Source organism: Fringilla coelebs, assembly GCF_963513975.1.
Source record: "Fringilla coelebs genome assembly, chromosome: 7".
In the NCBI taxonomy this organism is placed as follows: Eukaryota; Metazoa; Chordata; class Aves; order Passeriformes; family Fringillidae; genus Fringilla; species Fringilla coelebs.
The window spans coordinates 19,402,851-19,429,270 of record NC_140035.1 but is presented as its reverse complement, the minus strand read 5'-3'; the positions used below and the strand labels follow the sequence as shown (position 1 = coordinate 19,429,270).

General features: G+C 38.6%; 1 protein-coding gene across 1 annotated transcript; it reads right to left on the bottom strand.

Moving 5' to 3' along the window:
- Positions 1-2,144: 2,144 nt before the first annotated feature.
- Positions 2,145-24,616, bottom strand: PPIG (peptidylprolyl isomerase G). The gene is made up of 13 exons (XM_084209333.1): positions 24,381-24,616; positions 16,694-16,773; positions 16,507-16,581; positions 14,299-14,406; positions 13,756-13,800; positions 11,802-11,889; positions 10,685-10,714; positions 10,452-10,591; positions 7,042-7,246; positions 5,200-5,367; positions 4,677-4,761; positions 3,746-3,882; positions 2,145-3,429 (listed from the first exon to the last, which is right to left on the bottom strand). Exons 2-13 carry the CDS (start codon positions 16,752-16,754, stop codon positions 2,310-2,312), a joined length of 2,262 nt encoding a protein of 753 aa, XP_084065459.1. The 5' UTR covers positions 16,755-16,773; positions 24,381-24,616; the 3' UTR covers positions 2,145-2,309.
- Between the last annotated feature and the right edge of the window lie 1,804 nt (positions 24,617-26,420).

Below are 26,420 nucleotides of genomic sequence, written 5' to 3'. Positions count from 1 at the left end.
TATGAAAGAATTAAAGTCAATTTTTGTACAAATAACTTTCCAAACTGTAACAAAGTCCATACAAAAGGGTATGCAAGTGCATATTTTAAAATAAGTAGCTACAACTGCAACCTACAATTGGATTTAATATCCATTTTGACATTTCAAACTAAACACAATTAAAAAAAATATATTCTATGGATTGCTGTATTGCTGACTGCCTGTATTTCACCCCCTTCTTCTACAGCAGAGTCAGTATAGTTGCGGATTGTTTTGTTTACATGCTTATATGAGCTTCAGTGATATTGGCAAGAATATTCTCAGTAGCTCAAATAAACTTCTTCAGCAACAGCTTGCTCATGTGCCAGCTCTATTTTACAACATTGCAAACAGTTTTTAAATGGGACTCTGAAGTACATAGCATGCATAGCACAGTGTAAATGAATGGTTAAGCTGCCACAAAAATTTTTCTGAAGCCTAACTTCCTATCTTTACTCTTACTACAGTCCCCCAAAATAGGACTACAACTTCTCCAAAGTCCTACAAAGTTCAGACAGAAGAGATCCACTGTAAAGGTCTTTGGTTCACTCTGAGTTCTCTAAAGTAACTGCTGTGTCATCCACCCACACGTGGACCAGGAACATTTTTAAACCTTCTGCGTAAAATGACCACTGAAATGCAAAATACAAAGGAGAAGTTTCTAAAACACAGTAAAAAAGTAAAAAGCACTTGACAGCCAAATCAGCTCCACTAACCATTCTGCTAAAAAGTCACTCTACACACTTCGGTTTTCTTCCTTTAAAAACATTGCTTACGTTGCTCACGATCCTACCTTTTCTTTTGCTTTCAAGACACAACAATTTTTCTTTAGAATAAAAACTGTCTGGATCACTATGTCAAGCAAACTTCAGCATTTCTCCAAATCAGCTGTAAACAAACACTGATCACAAAGTGAAAATGTTAACCAACTCATTAACCAAGACAGCAAAGGCAAGTTGTGTCATCTAGTGAAAGATTTGGCAAAAATTTCAACAATTACAGTATTGTTTTGCTTTGACACAGGTTAAGGTTAACGCTTGTCATTTGCCTTTATACCTTTCAAGATTTGCTAGTCTTAGATGTGAATAGTTTCATGGACTGAAAGGAGCGCTGGGGTTTGTACCAAATCTCCTTTCAGGCCACTGCACATAGCAGCTGCTCTTTGGGGATTGCACATAGGGGGGCACTGCTGCAGCAGCACAAGCCAAACTCCTTCACTTCCACTTGAAGGGGTAGTGGTGAAATACAAACTGGGTGGGACCTAGAGGCAGGAGAGGAAAGCAGAAAAGGGAGGGAATTGGTTTGAGGGACATAGTAGGGAATGAGAAGGAATTTGGAGTTACATTCTTTAGAATGAGTGGAAACAAGGAAGAAACCAAATTTCAGTTAAAAAAAATTAGGAGCATGTTTTAAAACATTACTTGAAATTCTGTTTTAACTACTCCAAAAACCAGTACTGGAGAACTGCAAGTTTTCTCATGGACTTGTTAAGAAACAAAAGTTGAAAGGATTTCCTGGTTCCTTATCTGACCCCACTGCAAACTCTGGTAGTCTGTTTCACCTCTGTGCATCCTCTAATTAGGCAACTGAAGCAGGGTATCTGAAGCACTCATTTCTGCAGTAGATGACATGAAAGCACAGAATGGAGAGGTTACAGGGGAAAAAAAATAAGCTGATGAGCACTTGAAAATTTTTTTAGGACAAGGAAATACCTCCCAAACACAGATGACTGCCTTACTACATGAATGAATTCTACTGCTGGCAGTGACAGAAGTACAAACAAAGATTTACTTAAATTAATTCACTTTGTGATTACAATAAAAACTAACATAATTTACGTCTACAAATAAATTTCCTTAGGATTTATACCTACTGAAATCAGATGTAGCAAGACTGGAGTAATGGACACCTTGCAATACGCTCCTAGCTTTAAGATGACATGTAGTTTATCTGCAGCTTTCTTCTTCATATATGGAACAAGCCTCTTCACAGGCAGCCATTGCTTGCACTGAACTATGCTCATCAGGTAAAAAATAAAAGTGTCATGGAAGTTACCTTTCTAGCTGACAACACACAAGAAGGATACATAATCCAATGAAATATTTAAAACACAGCACACTGTATTACACATGTAATTTGTTTTTCATTTCAAGTTTATTAAAACTTTAGCAGTACAAATGATCCAGGTTTTAGATTATCAAAAGACCAAACTGAAGTCCACATCTTTAAAAAAGGCGTTCCCCAAAATGTCTCTGAAACTTTGAGACAATGGAAACATTAAGTCCACAAACTCATCCATGCCTGTCATCATCTGTTCCAGGACTTGTTTCACGATCAGACTTTTTATCTTTACTAGGGGCACGATCTCTCTCCTGACTCTTTGATTTTTGGTTTATTTCTTTTTCTGCTGAGGATGTGGTCTTTTCCTTTTCTTTACTGCTGCGTGAGTATGATTTTTTTGATTCTCTCTCTTTGCTACTTGGTCTCTTTTTTGAGTCTGGACTTCTATCCTGATCTCTACTAGACTTCTTATCTCTGCTAGATTCAGGACTACTACTTTCACGGCTTTTTGAACGCCTCTTCCTTTGGCTTTCACTATCATTCCTCTTATATGAGCTTCTACTTTCCCTATTTGAATACCTCTCCCTGTTTCTGCTTTGACTTTCATCTCTCTCTGAACTCCTTGATTCTCTCCTCCTCCTGTTTTCTCTTCCTCTGTATTTATCTGGTGTACCTCTCCTTTCTCTGCTTCTTGATCTTCCTCTCCTTCTTGTTTCTCTATCTCTATTCCTGGAATAGTCCTTACTTCGACTGCGATCCCTGTCCCTGCTTCTTGATCTTCCTCTCCTACCCCTATCTCTGCTTTTGCTTCGATCCCTTGTTCTGCTGCTGGAGCTGTGTTTTCCTCTAGCGTGCTCACGCTCTTTGCTTCTTGACTTGCGTTTCTCCCTGTCTTTGCTCTTCCTATGCTCTTGTTCATTACTTCTTGAGCCTGCTCTTTTACTTCTCTCCTTGCTCCTACTTCTTTCTTTCTCTCTTCCTCTAGAATCATAGTGCTTTTCTTTTTCTCTACCTTTCTCATGGTCTCTCTCTTTGCTTCTTGATCTTAGCCTCTTTTCATCATGTCTGCTGTGTCTGGAGTCTCTTTCTTTACTTTTTGATTTCTCTCTGCTCTTACTATGGCTTCTAGATTTAGCTCTCTTCTTGGCTTTGCTTTTGTTATGCTTGTCATCTTTTTCTGAATTTCTTCTTGTCTCCCTGTCTTTACTGCTGGATTTGTGATCCTTTTTCTTCTCTTTTTCCCCTCTTCGGCTTGGACTTTCAGAAACCTGCCGGTGGTCTGATATTCTTCTCTCTCTTCCTCTTCCTGGGCTCTTCTGATTATCTTTCTTGGTTTCATTTATTTCACTCCTTAGAGAGAAAAATTTACAATTTTTAAAAAGTTTTCATTTCCCTCCACTCTGAAAAATTAAACCAGAAGTGAAACAGCTTCACAACTAAAACTTCACATCAGATAATTTTTATTAATAACTATGCATTTGCAGTAGCATGGTTAAACTCACACACAACGGAATAATCAATCAGCACCCTGGCTTCTTGAAAGCAATTGTAATTGAAAATCCAAGATAACACGTATCACTTTTAATTAAACAAGAAAAAAGAAATTAAGAACTAAATTTTTTTTTTAAAACCCATATGCACATGTTCCAGAAAGAAATAATCTTACTTGTCTCCTTTTATCCATCTTTCTCCACTAGACACTCTCATTCTTTGAGCTCTTTGCATTTCTTGCCTCCAATGTGGAGGAGTTTCACTGCGCCGGAATCGATCTCTTGACCTGGATCTGGAAGGTGTCCGGTAACGCTTGGAGGAAAAAAGAGAAAATCATGCCTTAGTTTGAATTTCACATGCTGTGATACCTAAGCAAGATTTTCACCCCGGCACTCAGTTCCACATAGCACCTAACATGACACTTGACATGTATATACCAAGTTTCCACTGACAAGTTACTAACTTACTGATAATGTATCTGATATTTAACTAAAGAGGGAATACACTAAATCTGATCAAATAACTGATTTTAAGGTAAGGTCTACATCAGGATTTTTGTAGCCTAATGAGAGGTGTTCTGCTACTTTTAATTTGCACAAACGCTAATGTTTGTTTACTAACAATGAAGATTTGTATCTTTGACAGGCAATGCAAAAACAATACTTCACCCTTGTTAAGGATTTTACTAAAAATTGGAGGAATAGAGACTTCAGTTATTAAAAACATTTGCTACATGCAGCACATGGCATATGGCTTCACAATACTGAAAGAGCCAATTTGACAGCTGTCCCCTGCCAAAAAGGAGAGAAGTATTCCCCACATTCTTGGCACTGATATTACTGGTTCTGTGTTCACTAGAACCCTTCTTGAGCTAGTTCCATTCACCAATTTAACTATTACCATATTAACGTAAATAAAATATTTGAATGGTTTTTCCGCACCCCCTTCTTCTCTTTTCTGTCCTCCTTCAAGCCTCAGTCCTCAAATCAATTATGATGCTCCTATTTTTTTAAAATTAACTATCCCAATGAATATGACTAGTAACACCAGCAGTGGGACTGTGCTACCACCTTGCTTATTTTGAAGAACAGATTGCAAACATTTACCCTTGGTCCTCTTCCTTTTATTTTCCTTCCAGATCTGGTGACTAAAAGTCTTCTCTGGTATGTTGACTGTGAGTTTGATAGATTACTAAAAATAATTAAAAAAGAAGGAAAATCAGTATTACAGCCTCTTCAGAAACTCAATGAAAACACACAATTTTATTTTACAGCAGACAGTAACATCTACACAGTAAAACTTCAATTTGTGACCACAATAATTTTAGAAGATTTCCAGGTTTTTCTACTTTTGAAAAAAGAATAAATTACAGACTCAGACTGGACAGTTCCAATATATGCTAAAAGTAATTACGCCAGTCATTATACATTCTTTACTCACTAAAACCATTTTCAAAGACTAAGCCTTTGTTCTACGACAAAGACAACAGCTTCCAATAAATGGAGAAATCTATTTTTCATCCAGCAGTGCTTACAACATGGAACTGTTCAATATAGAAAAGATCCAACATGAGAGTTCTAAAACAGTAATGTGACCATACCATAGTCAGGCTTAAACCAGATATATTACCTCTCTCTTTCCTTCTCTCTGCTTTTTCTCTCTTTTTCTTTCTCATCTACTTTAGGAGGACTTTTCCTCATCAGGAACCGGTTTTCAGGTATAGGAGGAATTTCTTCAGGACGGACAGTAGATAATGGCTGTGCTTCAGTATTTTCATCTTCACTTTCACTGGATGAGCTTTATTTTTATATAGAAAATATGCATAATGAGTTATTTGGATGAGGGAATACCCGTCAATCTATTTAATTAATTCAGAAACTCTCTTAATTCAATATATAATGATACCACAAGAACCTCAGAAAATAGAGCTATTTCAGAAACACCGATTTTCCCCCACGATATATTTGCTCCGAAGTATCCAACAGCAGTAGATTTCTGACCAACACTTTTTCTCTACCAATTACAAGGGTTCAACACTGAACATAGACATACTGTCTATTTAGATGCCACTTTTTAGTTTATTTTCTTTTCAAAACACTTTCAGAGACTAAAAATTCATATTTTACACTAGAATATGTAACTGTCTACAGACTATAGTAATTCCAAGCAATTTACAAACTTCTGTGAAAAGGGCTTAGGTGCACAAAAACAGCGTTTAGGCAGCATTGCCCTAAGTAAACTTTTCTTAAATTCCACTGCTAGCTTAGAAAAATGTGACTTGTACTGTGTCCTGGGGTGACTTTATGATGCTTGTAATCCCAATCATCTGTTCTGTTTATGCTGGATATTAGCTTCTGCACCTTCAAGACTGGTTCTGAGAGCAAAGAGGGGGAGAAGAATCCCAACATTTGTTATCAGGAGCTGCATGTGCTCCCCTATATCCCTCTCCCCTGGCCTGTGCTCTCTGCAGCACAGACAGTGGGACAGAGCTCTCCTGTGCTTTTAGTTTGTTTTTAGCTGGCTGGGGCAGTGAATTTCCCCGGACTGTGCTTTTTCTTTTTCTTGGAACTATTTGAAGCTGCTCTGGACTGAAAACCCAGAAAACCACCAGGAGCTCACACCTGTGGCCACCAGGGCCAGGGACACTGCATTCCAGCACCAGAGGGACTAATAACAGACTGAGTGAGCCAAGTTACAGCCCATGACAAGGCTTTTCTGAATTTGTTACACCTTCAGAACAGTGAGAGGTTATACTGTTTAATATTATTCTTTTTTTATGCTTGTGAATACTTTGCCTTTTAAATAAACACTTTTTTCCACTTTTCTCCAACGAAATCCTTTCCTGAACCAGTTGGGGGAAGGGCCACTTGAATCTGCTTTTTTAGAGGGACCCCTTTAGGAGTTTCCTAAACCAGGACAAATTGACACAACTTTTATCTCACACTGAACTTTAACAAAATAGATTCAAAATAACATTTTCAGAAGCAAGACTGCTTTCTCAGTTTTATTATCTTCCAATGAAACTGCAAGAGTTTTGGCATATCAGACAAAAAAACCTGAAGTATTAATTACTTAAGAACATATTAGAAGTTAATAAATTAATTTTATGTTTAATTTTGCTATATTCCTGCATATTACATTTTCCTAAATTCCAACACATATGGTTCAAACTAAATTGTACAGAAGTAAATTTATGGCAACAAACTATCCCTACCCATTTCAAACCTACCACTCAAACTTTTCAAGCAAACTGAACCTTAGTTCATTCATTTACTCCTTTACATGCTGCAGTACATCAGCACATGAACACGACCCTTCACTACCATATCAGAAAATTTATTCTTGTATATGGAAACCAATGACCTCCCAGACGGCAAAACCCGCATTGCTAGTTTACACAAACGTAGTCTGTAGCTATTAAGAGAATGGTACTGTATGTGGTGTACGTTTAACAAAAATCTCAAAACTGACCTTTTCTTGCTTTTCTTTCTCTTCTTCTTTTCTTTCTTATGTTTCTTGGAATTTCTTTTGTGTTTCTTTTTTCGTTTTTTAGATTTCTCTTCTGAAGCACTCTCAGAATCCGATGATGAATCAGAAGATGATTCTGAATCGCTTGAACTTTCCGAGTCACTGGATGAGGAAGATGACTTGTGTCTCTTCTTTTCTTCTTTCTTAGCTTTAGATCAGAACAGCAAAGACACATTTTAATATCAAACACTTCTAAACTTCTCAGAAAAATCACCCATCTCGTATCAGTCTTTGTATCTTGTATCCTGGTATGGACCGGACCATTCTATCTTGTAACTCTCAGATTCTTATAATTGTGCCAAGAGATTACTTCATCAAAATGCTTAAGAACAAATTGACGTTTTGGGAAAACATTATTTCTCCATAGTACAATAAAGGATATGTCTAGGAAAACAAGACATTTTCATAATTTGGATTTATGAAACTAAGTCTAAAATTTATACTGTCCAGCACTTGCAGAACCTTGTAAGTTTTCTGATTATGTTTTATACAACATAAGCTACATACAAAGAATTCTTTACAATATATTTACACGTGTTTATAAAAAAAATCCTTTAGCTTCAGGTTTCACCTAATAAGAGAAATTTTGACTAGGACCTCTTCTACAAAACTGGTACCAAATTCCCACCTGTCCTTAAGAAAGTTAACGTAATGGTTTTGTTCCACAGTTTTTCTTGTGAGCTGTATTAGCTTAGCTAGTCTGTAATAACCTTTCTAAATACTTTCTAATACTTTGCTTTCTTCCTTCTTTTTTCTCCCCAGAACTTAAGATTTTCCCTAGAACTGTAAGATCTTCTAAAAATTCTACCACTAGGCCAGAGAAATTCTTCTTTTGTAATTTCTTAAATTCTTCTCCTTTTCACTTATTCCTCCAACTTTAAGGAACTAAAAAAAAAAGAAAAACAAAGGAAAATATGACAAACATTCCACTTTTCTAGGTGATCATCCTTTCAATCCCATGTTAAAAGCTTATCTAGGCCTCTGCAATATTGTAATTGTGATCACTGCATCATTCAATTTACAGCATCCAGTAGCATAGCTCAGTCATCATCCACTCATTCCTAAATAAATCCAATTCTTCCACCTAAGGAGATAATTTGCATAGTTGATAAAGCACTTCATCTGTATATTCACTGTGTGACAATCAGATCACCATTCCTCAACTTTAACCTACGACAAAAACACTCATACCAACCATCTTGCTTATACTGTGATTCCTTCTGCTAGAGGCATCTTAACATCTTAGCCATCTTACCTGTTAAACCCAGGTATCAGTTCTATTTTCATTCCATGAAGACCTAATCCCTTTCTTTGTGTTACCTACCAGATAAACTCAAACAATAAATACTTTAGACTCCCTTGGTATCCTAATATACCCTCTTACAGAAATTCATCACTGTAGTTCCCTCACAGGCAACCTCCTTATTCCTTTGTCTTAAAATTAAGTTCTTAAAAGCAGGCTTCCCTGATAATTGCCTCATAATTCACATAATCACTTTGCTTTTACCTCCCATAGTACTGTACCACAAACTGTTCCACTGTTAGATGACTCTGTTGATGATCTTGCATGACACTGACTGCATCCCAGAAACTGCTCCTCCTATCTGGATGCCCCTCCCTGTAGCTGACAAGGCCAAGGACCTCTCCTGCTCCACTTGTGACCGTTGGACAACAGCTTGGTAAACTTGCTTCAGCTGATGTGCTGTCACACTGCTCCTCCTTTTTCCAGTGCTTCAGGCCAGCACAGCTCATCAGAGGCACCATGCTGGGCATTTAGTGAACAATTTCAAAGCCTTCTCCTTTCAAAAGCAGGATTCTCTACACACCAGAATTTCCACCATGGTCTGTCACACAGCATCTTTATCACGCTGGCTGTGCATTAGGACCCATCATGGTCATCATCTTCTCCCACACTCTGCTCTGCCCTTCACGTGCCTGATCCTGGTGCATAAGGCTTCTTGGACTGGCTATCCCATCACCCTGGCATCAATCTCCCTCCCGGGCACACCAGGCCAGCTACAGAAACCAGAGCTGCCATGAATGCAGCAGTACTGAGTCAGAGGTACAAGAACATAGACAAAAGGGTAAAGGCAACACAAGTCAAATCCTCTCAGAAGCCTGTCCTCTTTTAAGAGAAGTTAGAGGGGAAACAAAATTTTTGCATTTATTTCACTTACTCTTTGGATGACAAGCACTTTAAAGCCCTGCCTAAAGGCTGCAGGTCATTACTGCTCAGTGACAAAAATTTCATTTAGTCATTCAAGAGTTCTAGAGTGGACTTCCAAGGGAGCAAGACGATCCAATGAAGACAGCTATGCAAGTGGGTATCATTCCCTAGCTTTGCCCATACTGTAGCTGTACTGCTTTATGTTCTAGTTCCAGCACCTGTGCATTTCCCAAGAGATGCCATGCTCCAAAATATTGTCCAAAAAAACCATATTTGTATCCTAACACATGGCATGATCCAGAACCTTTCAGAAGTCAGGAGCCAAAAGATAAGTCTGCTTGGAATTCTGTGGCATTGAAGAGATCGCCTCAGACGCCAAAGTCATTCTACCAAATATCACAACAAATGAGCAACAAGGAGGTGAAAAAAAAAAGAAGCTGAAGTTCAAATGCTTGTATTTTCCTTTGCCCAAACAAACCATTATTCTTGTGCTGTGCTTCAAAATCCTTGGTGCAACCCTTCCCAGTACATAACAGAATGTGCTAAGAATGAAATAGCAAACAAAATAAGCATCTTGGCTTTCTGCTAATGAGATTCTCCATGGTGACAGGAACATCTTAGGTTCTGCTTCTCTTATAAAATAAGGCTTGATACAAGCTCATGCTCAATTCTGCAATGGCAGAGCAGGACATCCCTTCCAGAAAGAAAGACAAGTTCTGGCATATTCCTCTTTAAGAATAGTTTATAGTAACTCATGAAGTGTTTGAGCTAAAGGGCCAAACCCAGATTTCTCTAATCTAAGTGGCTGTTTTGAAGAGTTACCTTAGAGCAAGCTGAAACAAGTTCAATACTTTCGAGTTATTAAATAAAGTCAGACTGCCACCAATCTTAACACAGCACTCCACTTGATATGACAAGTGCTTGCCAGCTTGGTACTAAAATGTAGTGAGTGTAAGAAAACTCAAGACAGGAGAAGTTTGAAAAAAAAAGCACGTATGATTGTTCTTTAATGTCTTTTGCATCAACAACTTTTAGGTTCTTTAGAAGGCAGATTCCTCTGCAATGTTATAAACCTTTTCACCAACCATGCCATCATCTATCACAAGTAAGTTTCTAAATACTTTTATAAGCAGCCAGCATGGAAGAAAACAAGCAAAATTACCTTATATGTACAGTTCAACTTTACCTTTGGATTTTGGAATTAACTCTCCACAACTCAGTATGCGTACTTCAGCATATGGTTTACTAGATGCATCTGTTTTCTGGTTTTCTATTTCTCTCACAACTTCCTGACCTGAGATGACTTGTCCAAAAACAACATGATGCCTGAAGAACATAAACAAAAGTAAGTATTCTTAGCACTTAACTTTCTCAAGGCAGTTCCCAAACAAATGTAAGAAGAAAATAAGAGATATTTACCCATCTAAATGAGGTGTAGGTTTAGTTGTTCTGTTGTTTTCAGATTTTCATTTAAAGAGAAAAACAAAATCAGTATTAGTGAAAAGCAGTCAGCGTTCAAGGTGTAATCTACACATAGGAAAGTGAATATTATTTTGAGTGTACTAAGAAAATCGAATAAAACCAATATATATCAGTCTATGTTTGTGTGCAGTTAAAAATATTTTTATGTTTCATATGTGATACTAGCTATTCAATGAAACACTCTGATTATTACATTTCACTGAAAAAAAACCCCAAAATTGCACATAGATTTTTAGACAGAACCCTCATATAGGATATGATATGTTTCTACTTATTGAATTATATGAATACTACCATGAACAGATACAAAAGTCTGCAGGAAAAATGCAAATAACCTTTTACACATTAGAAAATAACCAGAAAACTGGAAGAAAAAGTATCTGCATCTAGAAATTACTTGACACAGAAGAACTGACTCCGTCTCAGCTTTTCCCCATACTAGCATTACTAAGGCATACGTGTCAGTTATGGAAGAGTAGAAAACTGGGATGATTAGAGTAATGATCATTTGGAAATCCCAAAAAAAGTTTTAATGCTGACATCCACAACTCATTATGTTAACTAAGCCCATGAAACATGGGTAAGAGTGATGTATTTTGAGAATATTTTCTGTAGATAATTTAATTTTAAAAGAGTCTACCACAATGTATTTTTAGAATTTAAGTTTTACCTATAAGTAAGAGTGTACTGGAAAGATATTTTGTGATTAGAAAAAGCCCTCTACTACTTTGGAGAACACCCAGAGCTGTTTTGCCACCTTCCTGAAAACAATTTATTAGAGCACTAAGAATTTTACAAGGAACTAACAGGTTTGCTTTTTTGTCCAAGTTAGAACACAGCTACTGAAAACCCCTTTGCACAGAAAATTAAATACAAATAAGCAGATTAGGGGTAAAAATAAGTACATTAGGAAAATGGCTGCTTCCAGGCAACCTGGTAAAAAACCATCAACTTTGGCTTTGCACAGGAGCTAGTCTTCAAAATTTAAAAGGATTCCCTTAACAGCTTACAAACAGGAAACTATATACACATTTCAAGACATTTCAATACTTACATAAAGAACTGTGAACCATTTGTATCTTTCCCTCGGTTGGCCATTGAAAGGAGAAATTCTTTGTTGTGCTTTACAGCAAAACTTTCATCTAAAGAAAGTGTTTTCAGTTACTTTTTAAGCATACGATATATGCTTAGGTAAATGCTATCATCTAAGTAAATTAATCCTGATTAAAAAAATCTGTTAGTCACTTGAAGGAAAAGTTGTATCAAAAATAGACTAAAAATAACAGCTATTTTTAAAACATCATTCTGTTCATTCTATGTAACAAGGAGAAATATGAATCCAATGGTTTATAGCTTGAGAGGAAAAAAAATTAAAATTTAGTACTCTTGCACAAAAGATCTGTCTCCTACAAATGCTAGCAGAGATGTTTAAGTTGTTGCTCTATTTCTCCTTGGAACAGAAGCTGTGTATTAACGCCTAATATATCCCTAATTTTCAGGCATTTTCTTGTTCTGCTTTTTTTAGTACACATAGAGAGTTTGATAGGAATCCCAAACAACTTGTTTGTCTGACAGACAAAGAAGAATTTATCAAGTTAGCCGTTATGAAAATTAGTTTAACTTCAATGAATCCTACTTCTTTTGAGCAAGGAATTGTTCGCAGTTCAAACTAAATCCCAATGAAACTATGAAATGAAAAAAGTCTAAATGTAATCACTATTCTTCATTTAAGACACCTGTAAGAAATAATAGTCTCCCTTCTTTCCCAAAACAGCAAAAAGGCTTTTGGGGGAAGAAAATTCTGCAGACATGAGGACATTTGCTCAATACCGTTTGGATACAGATGGCAGCAAGGAGTATTAACAAAGAAAAATGTACAATATTCATAATGCTACTGTCACTAGCCATGAAAGGGATGGTCCCACTCACTCTCCAATCACCTGTACAATAGCATCAAGTGTCAATCTAATCTTATGGTTAATTGATCCACAAAAGCAAAACTTTCCACAAATTCAGTTCCATAATGTGACCAGCCAAGTTAAACAGCCAGCCTGCTATTGCCAGAAGGTAAGTGGAGGTTGTGCTCAATTTTCCCTTTCTCCCAGCCATACATCTCCTCAAATCCAGCTACTCATTTGTCTTCTTATGCTTGCCAAATTGGATCCGCTCACTAACATGGGACTATATAATTTTTTTTTGCTGCAATAATCTTTAGGCATTTTAGCAAGCTGAATCAGGCTAAAGTTTGATTGGACAGTCAGTGCAAGGTAAGGCCTCCTCCCTCTTTTGGCAGTTGCAAACTGCTGATTCCACTCAAGGTCTGATATAAATTTGCAGCCTTGCCCAACTACAGCAGTGAATAATCATTGTGCGTCCTCCAAGCTCAGACAACAACCAATGGCAAAAAAAAGTATCTGGGAGGGGAGAGGGGCTTAACCTTCCCTGGGTGGCATCACCCAGCACCCAGGCTTAGGTGTAACACAACACCTGCTCCAATAAACACAGATGCTCCACTACATTGTGGACAAAGACAGACTGAGAAACGCAGCAGCTTCTTCTGCAATGCTGGCTGAGAAAGAACCAGGACTGTGGGAAAACTAAAACTCTAATTCATCTTGGGTTCAGGAAAGCAGGGCTCTGTGTGTTTTTTAAATAACAATTTGTGAGGAAACCCAATCCCATCAACACCTTTCTCCTTTTCCCTCAAAGAGAAGACGATTCCCAGCTTTTAGCTAGTTGAGCAAGCCAAAAGTAAATGTCTAAAACTAGCAATAAAAATGTAAGTCTGGTAAAAGTGACAAATATAAAGGACTTCCGTTTTAGTTTTTCATTCACTAAAATGGTTCATATCTTAAAAGAAAAATAACTTAAACAGGACAGTCAAAAGCCTTTAAGACCAGACAAAATCTGAAAAAATGGAATTCAGGTTTACAGAACAGAGACTACAGAACATAAAGGGTAACTGTTTATTTTAACACCAAAATAGAACAGACTGATAGAACTCTTACCTTCAAAAAAGCCACCATAAATGGATTCTCCTCCTCTGCCATTTCCTTAAAAGAGGAAAAGTGACAGTTAAAGCAGTGATTAAAAGAGTTACATTATGTAGAAGGTACTTCATAATACTGACGTAACTGCATCCAAGTCATTGACATTACACTTCAAGATATGCAAACACAATCAAGATGCATCTTTTTAATCCAGAAGCAAAAAACTTGGAGAACAAGAAAGTATTCTCCCATGTATTCAGCAACAGTCTCCCTTTTTTCTTTATTTGCCAGCAGCAAATACAATATTTAATTCTCATGCTTCAACCTTTCAATAGCAGGTATTTAGTTCTCTGAATGATTGACATAACTTGAGCAAAAGTGTATAATAAACTTCTATATATGCATTCACACAAGTTCTCATGGAAAGGTTCTCACACAGAAGAAAGGGGAAAAAGCAGTGATATCTGTCAGAAAATAATTAAAGTAAATGGTTCTATATAGAACTTTTGCAATGTTTTATTACATAAGTGGCAAAATTTTCTTTAAGGATTCATGTCATACCTTCACTGAAGTCGCCTCCTTGGATCATAAAATCTTTCACAACCCTGTGAAACAGACAACTTTTGTAATGCAATGGCTTTTGGGTGGACTTTCCTGTACCCTTTTCACCTAAAGAAAATGAACAAAACCAAAAATTACTCTCTGCATCTGTAGAATCTTCATTAACAAAAAAAGTTCTACGTAAAGCACTCAACCAAAATCATCATCTGTGCTCTGAAAAACCTTGTGAGGCAGACTTACCTGTCAGAAACTGGCATTTAAGAAAGCAGTGCAGAAACTATTTTCTGTCTTTACAGTTATACTAGAAGAACTCCTTACTGACATTAGTATACAACCCTGGTCACTGCCATGCAAATTGACTGAAGCAAAACATCCAGTTAACATTTATGACAACTGGTATTGCTCAGAAACAATCAGATCTGTATTTAAAATACAGCAAGGTTAAGGTACCATAAAAACTTCTAAGAAAGCCATAGAGGCAGGGGGAAGGAAGAGGACTCTCATTCCCTCTCGCTCATGATGACAACTGCTATCTTCCTCCCTCGCATTAGCTCTGCTGTTTTAGCACACTCTGCTTCAGCTACAACACAATGGCCTCTCCCTGCTCAAAGAGAGAGGATTGCTGCTGAGTTAGCAAGATTAATGGCTCATGGTGGGTCCTGTGAAGGTAACAGTAAGGTAATCAGTGGGACTTCTCAGGGAAGACCACTTCCTCTTCATGCTGGCAAACTGTTAGACAGCATCTTCCTATGATCTTATTCTGAGCAATTAAACTGGCAACTTTTGTCAAGGGCAGTTCCTCTGAACTTACAGACTGCTGTCTCCATATGGATTTGAATAGCTAGAAAAAAACCCCACTTTTGATTGGAACTCTGATAAATGTGAAGCTGTGTATGTTCCACTAACTTAGCATATGCCAGGAAAACATGGAGCTGTCGATCCCTGTTTTACAAAGGCAGCACACACTTTTCAAAACTTCCAGAAAAAAAGATGAGTAAGGAAAACAAAAATTAAAAGTTTTAATAATTTGCTGATGATCAGTATCAAACTTTCAGCATATTTTCCCCACTATTCTTATATGCGTTAAGGCAGCAAAATAGTTCAGGATCTGAATTTCATAATGGATGTCAGCAACAAAGGATGAACTTAGTTATAAGTGTTGCTGACCTGAAATGCTGTTGAAGACTTCAATTCACAAATATAAAGCAGCAGTAGGGAGTAACACCTTTATTCAATAATCTGACTTTTGGGAGATTGACAGCAGATCAAGAATGCCACAGTCACGTGTTAACAGAGTCACAGCCATTAAAATCATTAAAGGTCAAATTCATTAACAAATTTTCATAATCTGATTTTGTGCCATTAAACTCATCAGATCAGATAATGCCTACACTCCTGCAGACATCCTGAATGGTGTGCTGCATGATCTAGTTAACATGAATGTAATCATGTATCCACATCTGATTCAGATCATATTAGTACTGCTGAGGGATTCGCTATTAACAGCCACAGATTCTTGACCTGAAAAATAACCAAGCTGGAAGGAAAGGAAGCAGAAAAAACTGAAGACAGAAAGCAGATACGCTATTTACGTATTCACAAAGTTATTCTTGCAACAATAAACTCAAGTTTTGCTAAACTGTCGGCATTTGCAACAAAAGTATGCAGTCCACAGGAAAGTAATTCTCTTTGTAAATGTTTCCAAGGGAGAATCTCCCGAGTATTTTCCTCAAGAAATACACTTTTAATAGGAGTAGAAATCACCAGTGTCCATCAAGAAATTAAAATAACAGAAAAAACAACTGATGAATAAAAGCATCACCTTTCAAATTCCACAAAGTATCATAAGACTGAAACCTAAGTCTGCATGGTTGACCTCTTGTTGGCTACCTTTCAAGACTGGATGATGTTATATAATGTGAACAGTAATATCTGTGCTAGTAACAGAAAATCAGCTTACTATGCCCGTATTTAAAGTTGGTTAGTATACACTCTCTGCAACACACTAAGCCAAAGCTACAACTGCTTTGCTTTACATCATATTTGTAGGCTCATATGTGCACCATCAGCTAAATATTTGGAGGTGTCACAAACCAATTTTGAACTTACTTTCATATTTAAGAAAACGTCATGAATAATAACAGACATCAAACTAGCTAACATGGCATTACATTAAAAATTACAGATTAAATAATAAAATCTACAAACCTGTGCAAAGGCAGCGAAAATTCTCACATGTCTTTGGACACACATCTGAAAACAATTCAAAGACCACTCTTCCAGCTAGAAAAAAAAGACCACCATATTTATTGTAAAGTTAAATAGTGTTTGCATTGTTCCTATACGTATCTCATATGACTATTATGCTACTGAATTGATACTTTAATTTTCTTACCGGGTACATTGTTGATGGCTATGTCAAAAAAGCAACGAGGTCTCTGGACCTTTACTCCCATGGCTTCAGAAGTCTAATTACTGTAAGCAATAAAAATAAAATTTAGTTTTCCCCTCCGTGCACTGAAATCATGTGTAAGTCAATACAGCTGTAAGCCAATACAAAAGTCAATAAAAACTGCAGAAAAGCAAACTAAAAACCCCAGACAGCAAACATTAGCATTTTTTGAAGTTCAAAAAATGCCAAGTACTTAAGGTCATTTTCATGTGTTGTAGCCCCAAATGAGTGATTTTCTTCATGTTTGCTGCAATAACATTAAATTTAAACTTGAGTGCCATACTTCAGGTGGGGAAATACAAAAGGAAAAGATTCTGCAAGATATGGACAAGACTTTACCATTCCATTTTCAAATTTCAAAATTCAGTATTACCTGGATTCCTGTCACGGCAGTTACCAAGCATTGCTCCAATTAGGATTCAAACCATTCTTGACAAAAAAAATACAAGGGTGTATTTCTGTCCACAACTGCTGCTAAGTGAAATTATTTTGGTTTTTCATTGTCTCTGCCTTTTATGTCATTGTTTATCTCTTGGGACACCATCACTGGTATCATTCAAAAGATGTATAGATGCATAGTGCTGCTGAAGGACATGGTTTGGTTGTAGACTTGGTACTGCTAGATTTACTATTGGACTCAACGGTCTTAAGGAGCTCTTCCAGCCTAAATGATTCGATGATTCCTTATAGAGAATTTTAATGCAACTTTTGCCTTGGACTATATAAATCCTTTTATTCTTGCATAACAAGCTATGTCTTAATTCCATTTGCATCTCCAACATTCCAACATTTTGTACAATCATATTCTTTTCTTTTTCTAAATGCCTACCCTCTCCGAGTTGCTTCAGATTGGGAAAAAAAAAAAACCAAACTGTGACAGCAAAAGGATCTATAAGACATGAGTACCTTTTCCAGAATTTGGAATATAATCCATACATTTTCAGTCCTAATTATTTTTTATTGCCAGAAAATATGGCTCAAATCTAACTGACATACTGCACACATCTCTCCTAAAGCTTCACTCATAGCTGTACCACAGAACATGCTTGAAAAATTCAATTGTTACCATCTGTCACTCTCAGCATATGAACAAGAGGCTGTAAAAAAATCAAGACAGCAGTGTAATCATGTTAGCCTATATTATCCCTACTTGTGCTGTCACTCCTAACATTTTGCTAAGATTACACAGCAAAAATCAGGAACAATGCAGGACTGGTTTAAATTAAACATCACTCAGTAGTTCATTATTCATATGATTTTTTTATCATGAGAAGATTTTAAAAAAATGCAGAATATCTCACTAGATATTCTCTAGGTGTGTAACAAATACAATGATACACACAAGCCAGACCCTGGTCCAAAGCAGCAGGCTTATCTCAGTCTGCTTGAATTGAAATAGCATTTCTCTCCTATTAGTACAACCAATTTTGTAGCCAGCAGAGAAACAGAGAAGATACCCATAGCTGAAAACTCCGATGCCATCAGGTTAGCAGGAGGCTGCCCAAGTGACCGCACCGCTGCACAGACTGCGAGCAGCAAGGACTGCAGGGTGTGGCCAAGGGAGGGGATGAGATGGGTGGGTGTGGACAGGCTGCTTTCAGAACTGAGACCAGCCAAAGCACAGCCATTCACTGTCAGGGGCACAACAGACCACACAGCTGCATGGCGATACTTTTTTCAACGAAACCTTTCACGATAAATGCTGTAATAAATATTGTTTGGTGCTAGAACTGACAGTTTTAACTGACCTGAGACTCTAAGGAGCATCAGTACCACAACTGATTGGCTGCTTGTACTCTAAACTTTAAGCATTCAATTCTAATGCTTTAGTGAGAAGGAATTTCCTGCTTCACAAGCAGTTTGCTTGAGAAATGCAGAGGTATGCCTTAACATTTATATACGGTATTTTAGCCAAAATAAATGACAACTATCTTAATACACAATAGGTGAAATAATATGTGACACGTGAAATAATACATGAAATAATTTTAATTTCAAATACTGATAATGAGTAAAGCTATAAATATAAATATACCTATGTCAGTCAATTTTTAACTCTGTTTTGTAGATGATGGGAGAGAGAAATCAGAAATAAAGAATTCTACCCAACTCCCTACCCCTACCAAGTTTTCTGAATTTGATGTTTTTCTACATTTACATTGTTTCATGAACAGTGGAACAAAGTTAGTCCATATTCTAACCATTACCTCCAATGTATCCTGCACTCTCCCTAAATCCTCCAATAATAACCCCTAAACACCAGCTGCACTACATTGTAAATAATGGGTATGGCAATGGGTCAGTATGAACCCCCTGAATGGACACCATGCCAAGCAAATTCATCTCACTCTCAAGCTCATGGTGCCCAGAAAACCAGGCTAAGACGCCAGTGACATTTATCCTACCTACCTACCTCACTAGTCAAGTGAGTGCTTCTTCTCCAATATACTTAGAATATACTTTGAACTGTTATTTCAGCCAGACCTTTTCCTGATGTGCTACAGGGCAAAGTTACAAATGGTCCTTAAAAGTAGTAATTTCTATTCATGTAGTAACACCAAACACAATCTTCTACATTCTCATCATTTAAAACCTGTCGGTATTAAAAGCAAGCACAGGCGGTCTGAATGTTAAATCAACAAAGAAAACCACCAAAACTATGCCAAGAATAAAGTCAGAAAATATCAACAATGAAGTCAGAAAATCATGAGCTCAGCAGCACTACATACATGTCTGATAACAACAGGGCTTAAATGATTTGTGCTATTTCTCAAAATTTCTTCTCAGTTATAACATGGATATTCTTAACCCTCAATACCCTGCATTTTTTAATTGTGAACTTGACAGAATTTCACTAGTGAAAGGAATATGAATTTGATGTCAACCCAAAAGATGCTTACTATACATACATTCAAAAAATGTGCTATTCAGGACAATCGTGGTAAGTCAGCTCACTTTTTTCTTCCCAAACTCTAAGACGAGACAAAATATCAGCCCAAGTACTACTCTGAAATTTTCAAATTATTCATTATTCTCAACCACCTTCTGTTTGAAGAGGCTCTTACTAAGTCTAAGTAGAATCCATAACCAAAAAAAACCTAAAGCCAACCAAGCACCTAGAACATCACTTCAGCATATCTAAACAAAGGGCTTGTTTCTTTTAGGTCTGAAAGTAGAATTACAGTTCAGCTTAGAGCATACTGGTATTTGTTGATGAATACATCAAAAGTACTCAGTCTTGTCAGAACAGCTGCATCCACAACCAACATTTCACCAACTGTGTCCCTCAGGGTTTACATTACTTCACACCTCCACCAGTCTCATTATTTTGTTTAAATATTTGCAGGATAAAGCTGGCCAGCTCAAGGCCAGGCTGCCAGTAGCTCCAAAATTATCTGTGCCAATGGAAAAAGATAACTATCCCAAACTGTTCACAAGCATCTTTTCAGCAGGGATTATCACTGATATTTGTTGATGTGTTTAAAAAACACATATTGGGGAATTTTATTTCCAAAAATCACCTATGCTAGCAGGCATCTGGTAATAATACTTTTTAACACATATTAGAGCCTTTTGACTGAACAGGCTAGAAAGCACTCACAGATGCACATCAACTGAGTATCAGCATGTCATGCATCCCAAACAAGGTGACAGCAAGCAGCAATACAGCAGCATTTCCTCGTTTTATAGGAGGGAAAAAACAACCTTATTTATAATTGTGCTGAACTACTGATTTGTTTCAGTCCCAGTAGAGGACAGAATAGTAAGCAAAGACATATTTAGGAGGAAAAAGATACATTGTGTCTGTTCCTTCCCTTGCTTCCCTGTCATCGCCAGTTCTTCCAGATTGTTAATTTCTCCTTTACCTTGCCTCTGAATGTGCTTCCTTGCATCAACTTAAAATTACTTGCACTGATCTTCAATGTCCAAACGAAGCAAACAATAAAGTGCATAAATTCACATTACTAGCACTTTGTTTCACACCATCTAAAGGCAGCAAGACTAAACTACATCGATACATATTTCAAAGACAGGCATGCAGAATCTCCAGAAATGTATTTTAAAGCAAAGCTTTTGATTCACAAAACGCAAAGGCACAAAGTGAACACAGAACATATATTCTTTAAGGCTGTGGCTGCAGTCACTCACTTGAAAACAATAAAAACGTGGGCTGATACTACAATAGAGGGTTCCTACACCCACATGTTTAACTTGCATACAAGTGGCTACCTGGCTGCATAGAAACTACCCTTTCCTCCTCCATCCACAGAACAAGATGGCAGCAGTAGCCTAAAGTGATGGCAAAGGCACAGACTAAAAATGTTACAAGTTCTTTCCAGTATGGATTAAACTAAAAGTGAATTTGTGATTGTGAAATGGGAGACATGAAAATTTGCTCACAGATCCATTCCTGTGACAGAGCTTGCAGCTGTGTTAGCATGATACCAAAGATGTGAACAAAAACCTAAACATATGAACCCTCTATCTCCAAAATTTCCTTAGCATTTTTCCCTAAACACCACCATCTTTTTCTCTGGACTTCACGATCTCAAAACTCTGAATTAGCAGAAATGACATCTAAAGAAATGATTTTTTGTTTTCCACTTCACTAACCGGCAGCACAGGATTTTTGTTGCCAAATTTAGGAATAATGTGCTACACTGGAACACACTGCAGATTTAGGATGACGTCTTTGCAATCACATGGATTTAACACACCTCTAAGAAAGAAAACATTTGCTTTCTACACAGATCTATGAAATTTATGTAGGAAGACTTTCAAGCCATCATTAAAAATCACGCATTATAAGCTTTCAATCTGACAGTCCCTCGAAAAGAAAAACCACCCATAAAATAAAACAAAACTTTCAACATTTTTGCAGGCGAAAAGGGATTCATACCACTTTTCACCAGGCCTCTTCTCTACAACAATGCTACAAGTACTTACTGGACTACTGACACAGGATTTGTTTCCCTCTAAAAAAGGAAATCAGACACCTGACAATATCAACTGTTGTCTTCCACGGACATGAGGCAAAGGAGACTTTAGAAAATATCTATCACCCGTAGATAGGTCCTGACTAAATATGCAGTACATACTCCTAACCCTACTGCACTGGTATATCACTTATACCTCTTTCAGTATGACTTCTTGCAATTATGAACATGAATTTTGTCTTCTTGTACTAAAGTATAATGAATGCATACCCAGTTTTAACACCCCAGCTGGGAGAACATAAAATTCAGCTGAGAAGGTAGCAACATTCTGAAACTGTTTACACAGAAATACAGGCTCCTACTGGATCATCCCCTTTATTTTTCTAGAAAAGGGATTCTTTCAATGAAAAATGTTAAAATATCCAACCATGCTCTTATCACTTGCAACTAAAAATCTATGTTGTCAAGTCTTAGCCACCATTTTCTATTATCTAATTTACACGGAAAGTACTTTTTTTCCTGATTTGTGAAAAAATGCAGGTGTTTTCTGTCAGATCTGTACACAGTAAGTGCATTTGTTGGTGTGAATTTCAATAGGCCTGGATCCATGAACTTTTATTTTAAAACTTAAAAAGTGCCAAGAAAAGGCAATTTTATAAAGGGGGGGAAAACCTCTTACAGGGTGTAATCTCCAAGTCATGCAAATCCCAAAATTAATTTCAGCAGTGGAATCCTTTCCTACCTGTTACTGAAGATAAGAGTAAGGCAAGACAACCATTCAACAGTAAGAGACAGCTCTGAATGCAGACCCATATTTGTCAACCATAACCAAAAAAACCCTGTATCATGTTTTATTCTCGTGTTCTACCCCTTCCTCTACTCCTCTAGATCCCTTCTATGCTTCATCCCAGCCTCTGACCTAAACCTCACTGCATTAGAAGATGGCCACATTTTTTCCCTAGCATTCACTGACTCTCCTCCAAATGGAAGCTGGTTCCTAAATTACCATTGCATGGAGGAGTGAACTGGTAGTGGAGAAATCATGCTGCAACACACTAAAATCCTTCACTCTGTTACATATTTTCACTCTGAATTCCCTCATAATCCCCAGATTTTCTGAGATCCTGTGAGGAAAAAAACCCAAATCTTCTCTTGATAGCAGCTTTATGACTGCTAGCTAATTAAAGCAATAATGTTTGTTTCACAGAAGAGGACTGAAAGAATGGGAAGTCTTAATGAGAAATATAGTCCCAAAGGGTCCTCTCAGAGAACTACTAATGCTGCTATCCTTTTTATGCTACCCTTCAGATCTATTGCACATACAGGAAACCACATTATTTCTGAAATATTTATAAATAATTTTTACAAATGGATAAATCAAGCTCTGTGAGTTTAGACAAACTAATGCTTCATAAATCATGTCTAACCTACAAATTGTTACCATATTTTTATCGTGGTAGCACCTAAAAATCTGAGCCAAGCTGGACCCCAATGCAATGGAAACAGTGAAACAAAATGGCGGGAAAAAGATTTTAAAAAAGCCCAACAACATAAAACCACACCAAAAAAACACTAGTAACAATTATCCTTGCCCAAAGAACAGCCTCTTCTGCTGACAATATAGGAAAAAACCCATGAAACCTCCAAAATATTCTCTCAGAAAAAAATACATCTTAGAAAATAAGACTATATGCAAGATAATATTCTGATGCTTCTCTTAAATAAGGTCTCAGATGACTACTAAATATAATTAATTAATCCAGTCAAACATTAGGAAACTACTGGCCAAAATGACTTTAGCATTATTTATAAAGTTTCTAATTGTGACTGACCTTAAAGGCAATGTTTAGCACTACAACAGATACTCTGGCCACAGTTTCAGTGAGCTATTTCTTAAGTCTTTTAAGTCTCTCAAAGCCTCTTCAAGGCCTCAAAGTACAGCCATACATACGCAGTATTTATAGTTTGGTCATGGCTACAAACAAAATGAGCCTTGAACTCAATACTCATAGAAGTCTTTGGAACGCCTTTGGAAACCCCTAAAAGAGAGAGGCAGAGAAGTCTCCTGCCAGACACGGTAGTTCCTACAGGCTCCACTTTCCTAGGAGAGGCCTGCAGAGGGGAGAACATGTGGCACGCAGACAGCCCCGTTCCTTCCTCGTCTAGGGAAGGAGGGAAGACTCATTCAAACTCCCCAGCCAGCACCCGAGCCCGAGCAGGGCGCTCGCTGCGGGCACAGACCCGCGGCTAGCCAGCGGGCGGAGAGGCACAGCCGGCCTGGCAGACCCGACCCCGGCGCGATGTGCGCCAGGCCCCGCGCGCCGCTTCACCCACCCTGCCGCTCCCGCCAGCCTCGGGCCGCGCTCGCAGCGGCTCACACCTCTTCCCTCCCACGGGCCGCCCTCACCCGGGATGCGCCGAGCGCCACGGTCTGCCTGCCCCCCGCACACGGGCAGCCGGGCCTTGCGAGGGGCGGGTGCGAGGAGGTAGCGGGGGCGGCCGCCCCAGGCCCGCTCCGAAGCGGCGGCCGGGAGGGGCCGGAGCTCCTACCCGCGCCGTGACCGAAGCTCAGGCCCCGCGGCGCTGCGACCTCCTCCTCCACCGTCCGCCCGGCCTCCGGCGCGGCCCGGGCGACGGCCCACACTCGGCCGCGTCGGCGCCCGGCGCTGCCCGGCGGCGTGGCCGGCACTCACCCGCTGGCGGCCCTTGAAGCCCCGCGCTGCTCAGCCCCGCCGCGCTGCCGCCATGTTGGAGCTGGTGCGGCACGGACTGCGTCAGTGGCGGACAGGGCGGGAGCGGCGACCCGGGGGCGGCGCGCCGGGGGCGGGCGGGGGAGTGCGGCGGCGGGAGCGGCGTTCCCCCGGCCCGGGCACGGTGCGAAGGGTCGCGAGCAGCGACACAGCCCGGCCCGGCGGCGTGGGCCGCTCGCGAGGAGCCCGAGCGACTGGGGGAGGGGCTCCCGCCTCCTCGGGCTCGTCAGCGGCGCTCCGCCCCTCCCGCGGCCCCGCCGCCCCCGGCCCGAGCGGGCGCGGCGCGGGAAAGGGCCGGGGAGGCTGGAGCGCGGCAGGTACACGGGCCCTTTGTAGCCAAACGCTCGAGAACAGTGCTGGGCTTCCTCGCCCATGAGCCCGCGGAATGGCCAAGGGTCGGTAAACGAACCGGCCTGCACGATGCTGGAAGCGCATAGAGTTCCTCCAGCAGTACACCTCGCTAGGGTTTGTAAAGAATTAAAATGGGAATTTAGGCCAACAGTGAAAAAAATGAGTAAGTGATAATACTATCCCATATGTATGTATTGCAATTCAAAGTTAATGTATCTTATAATTAAGGAATGAAAATTTATGACAATGCCTAAAGTTGTGAGCGCCTTCAAAATTAACTAAGACTGGCACTGAAGGATGTACTTCCTTTGATGGATTTTAATTCAAACCAGTAGGCATTTGTGTCAGTAATCACATGTATAATGGGAAGTAATGGAAGTTATGTGACTGGCTGATGGGAAGTTTGTTAGAAGTAGAAAACTCTATGATCTCCTTATGGTTTTCTGGAAAGAAAAACCAACAAAACCAATTTAGAATGTGAAACTGGCACCTGGGAGTTCTGAAATCCTGAAGAAGCTTGTGAGTGAATATCTGTTCAGTAAATCAACACTGGCTTTAGCACAGCATGCTTTGTTAAGTCTTGCTTTCCTCCCCTATTTCCAGTTTAAAATGTAACATCATTTTATCTAGCATTTTTAATTTGGTTTAGGCATTATTTTATTTTATTTTATCCAAATGTACTTCATAAGTCAAAAGTGAAAAGTTCAGCATCTTGTAAATGAAAAATCTGTGTGATTTACAGAAGACTAATTTATATGGACATGGAATTGTTTTCTGCTACAGTTTTCCTCTCAGATGCCTTGGAATTGTTATGTGAGTTTGCACAAGGCCTGACATTCTTGAAAGAGGTACTTTATGTGCCACCCTTTGAGCTTACCTAACAGGGTTTGGGCAATCTGGAATTTGTTAGCAAGATGATACAGAACTTGTCCAGGTTATAAATTCCACAATTACAAAAATTGAAACTAATCCAGTTTAAAGAAATTACATGCTCTTTTTCTAAAATGCTACAGACCTGTGATAAATAATTTAGGTTCTGTTCCATTAGTTTGAGTGAGTTCCATATTCATAGGCATGCAATATATTAAGAGATGACAGACAAAAACTAAAAACCCAAAACATTTGATAGACAGCTGCAATACAGCTGGTCAGAATTGGTCATGGTCATAGTCCTAGTTCTAGTTTTTGGATAGAATGCAGAGCAATCTGAGATTGTTATCATTCTTTCTGAATGTCTTTGCTGCTATCAATGGTGGTGAGAAAAGGTCCAGAAAGATCACCTGGAGCTATGCATATTCCGCATAAGCAACATGCTTCTTGCCAGATATGTTAGATTTGTGTCCCAAAACTCATTCCTTTAAAATTTGTTGTTGTTGCAAAGCATTAAGAAATGGTAAAATAAAATAACATTAATTGCAGTGCAGCAAAGCTAGCTCTTCAACTTTAACCTTCCGAACGTCCGTCCTTTGTGCTTTTCCTAGGCAGGAAGACTTTTCCCCCCGCTTCAGAATGAATTATAAAAACGTTGCTTTATTTAATGCGCAATATTCAGTATAAACCTTGGACCTTTTTAATTATTATTTTTATTTCCTTTGGAAAGTCTTAACTGGCTGGACTTTTCCCTTTCTCCCG

Excerpts from the sequence above, each read along its gene's own strand:
- PPIG (XM_084209333.1), bottom strand. The coding sequence starts at position 16,754 with ATGGGAGTAAAGGTCCAGAGACCTCGTTGCTTTTTTGACATAGCCATC. Across the intron at positions 10,592-10,684 it reads CCTACACCTCATTTAGATGG|GCATCATGTTGTTTTTGGAC; the intron begins GTAAATATCTCT and ends TATGTTCTTCAG. Across the intron at positions 7,247-10,451 it reads GTTAATTCCAAAATCCAAAG|CTAAGAAAGAAGAAAAGAAG; the intron begins GTAAAGTTGAAC and ends TCTGATCTAAAG.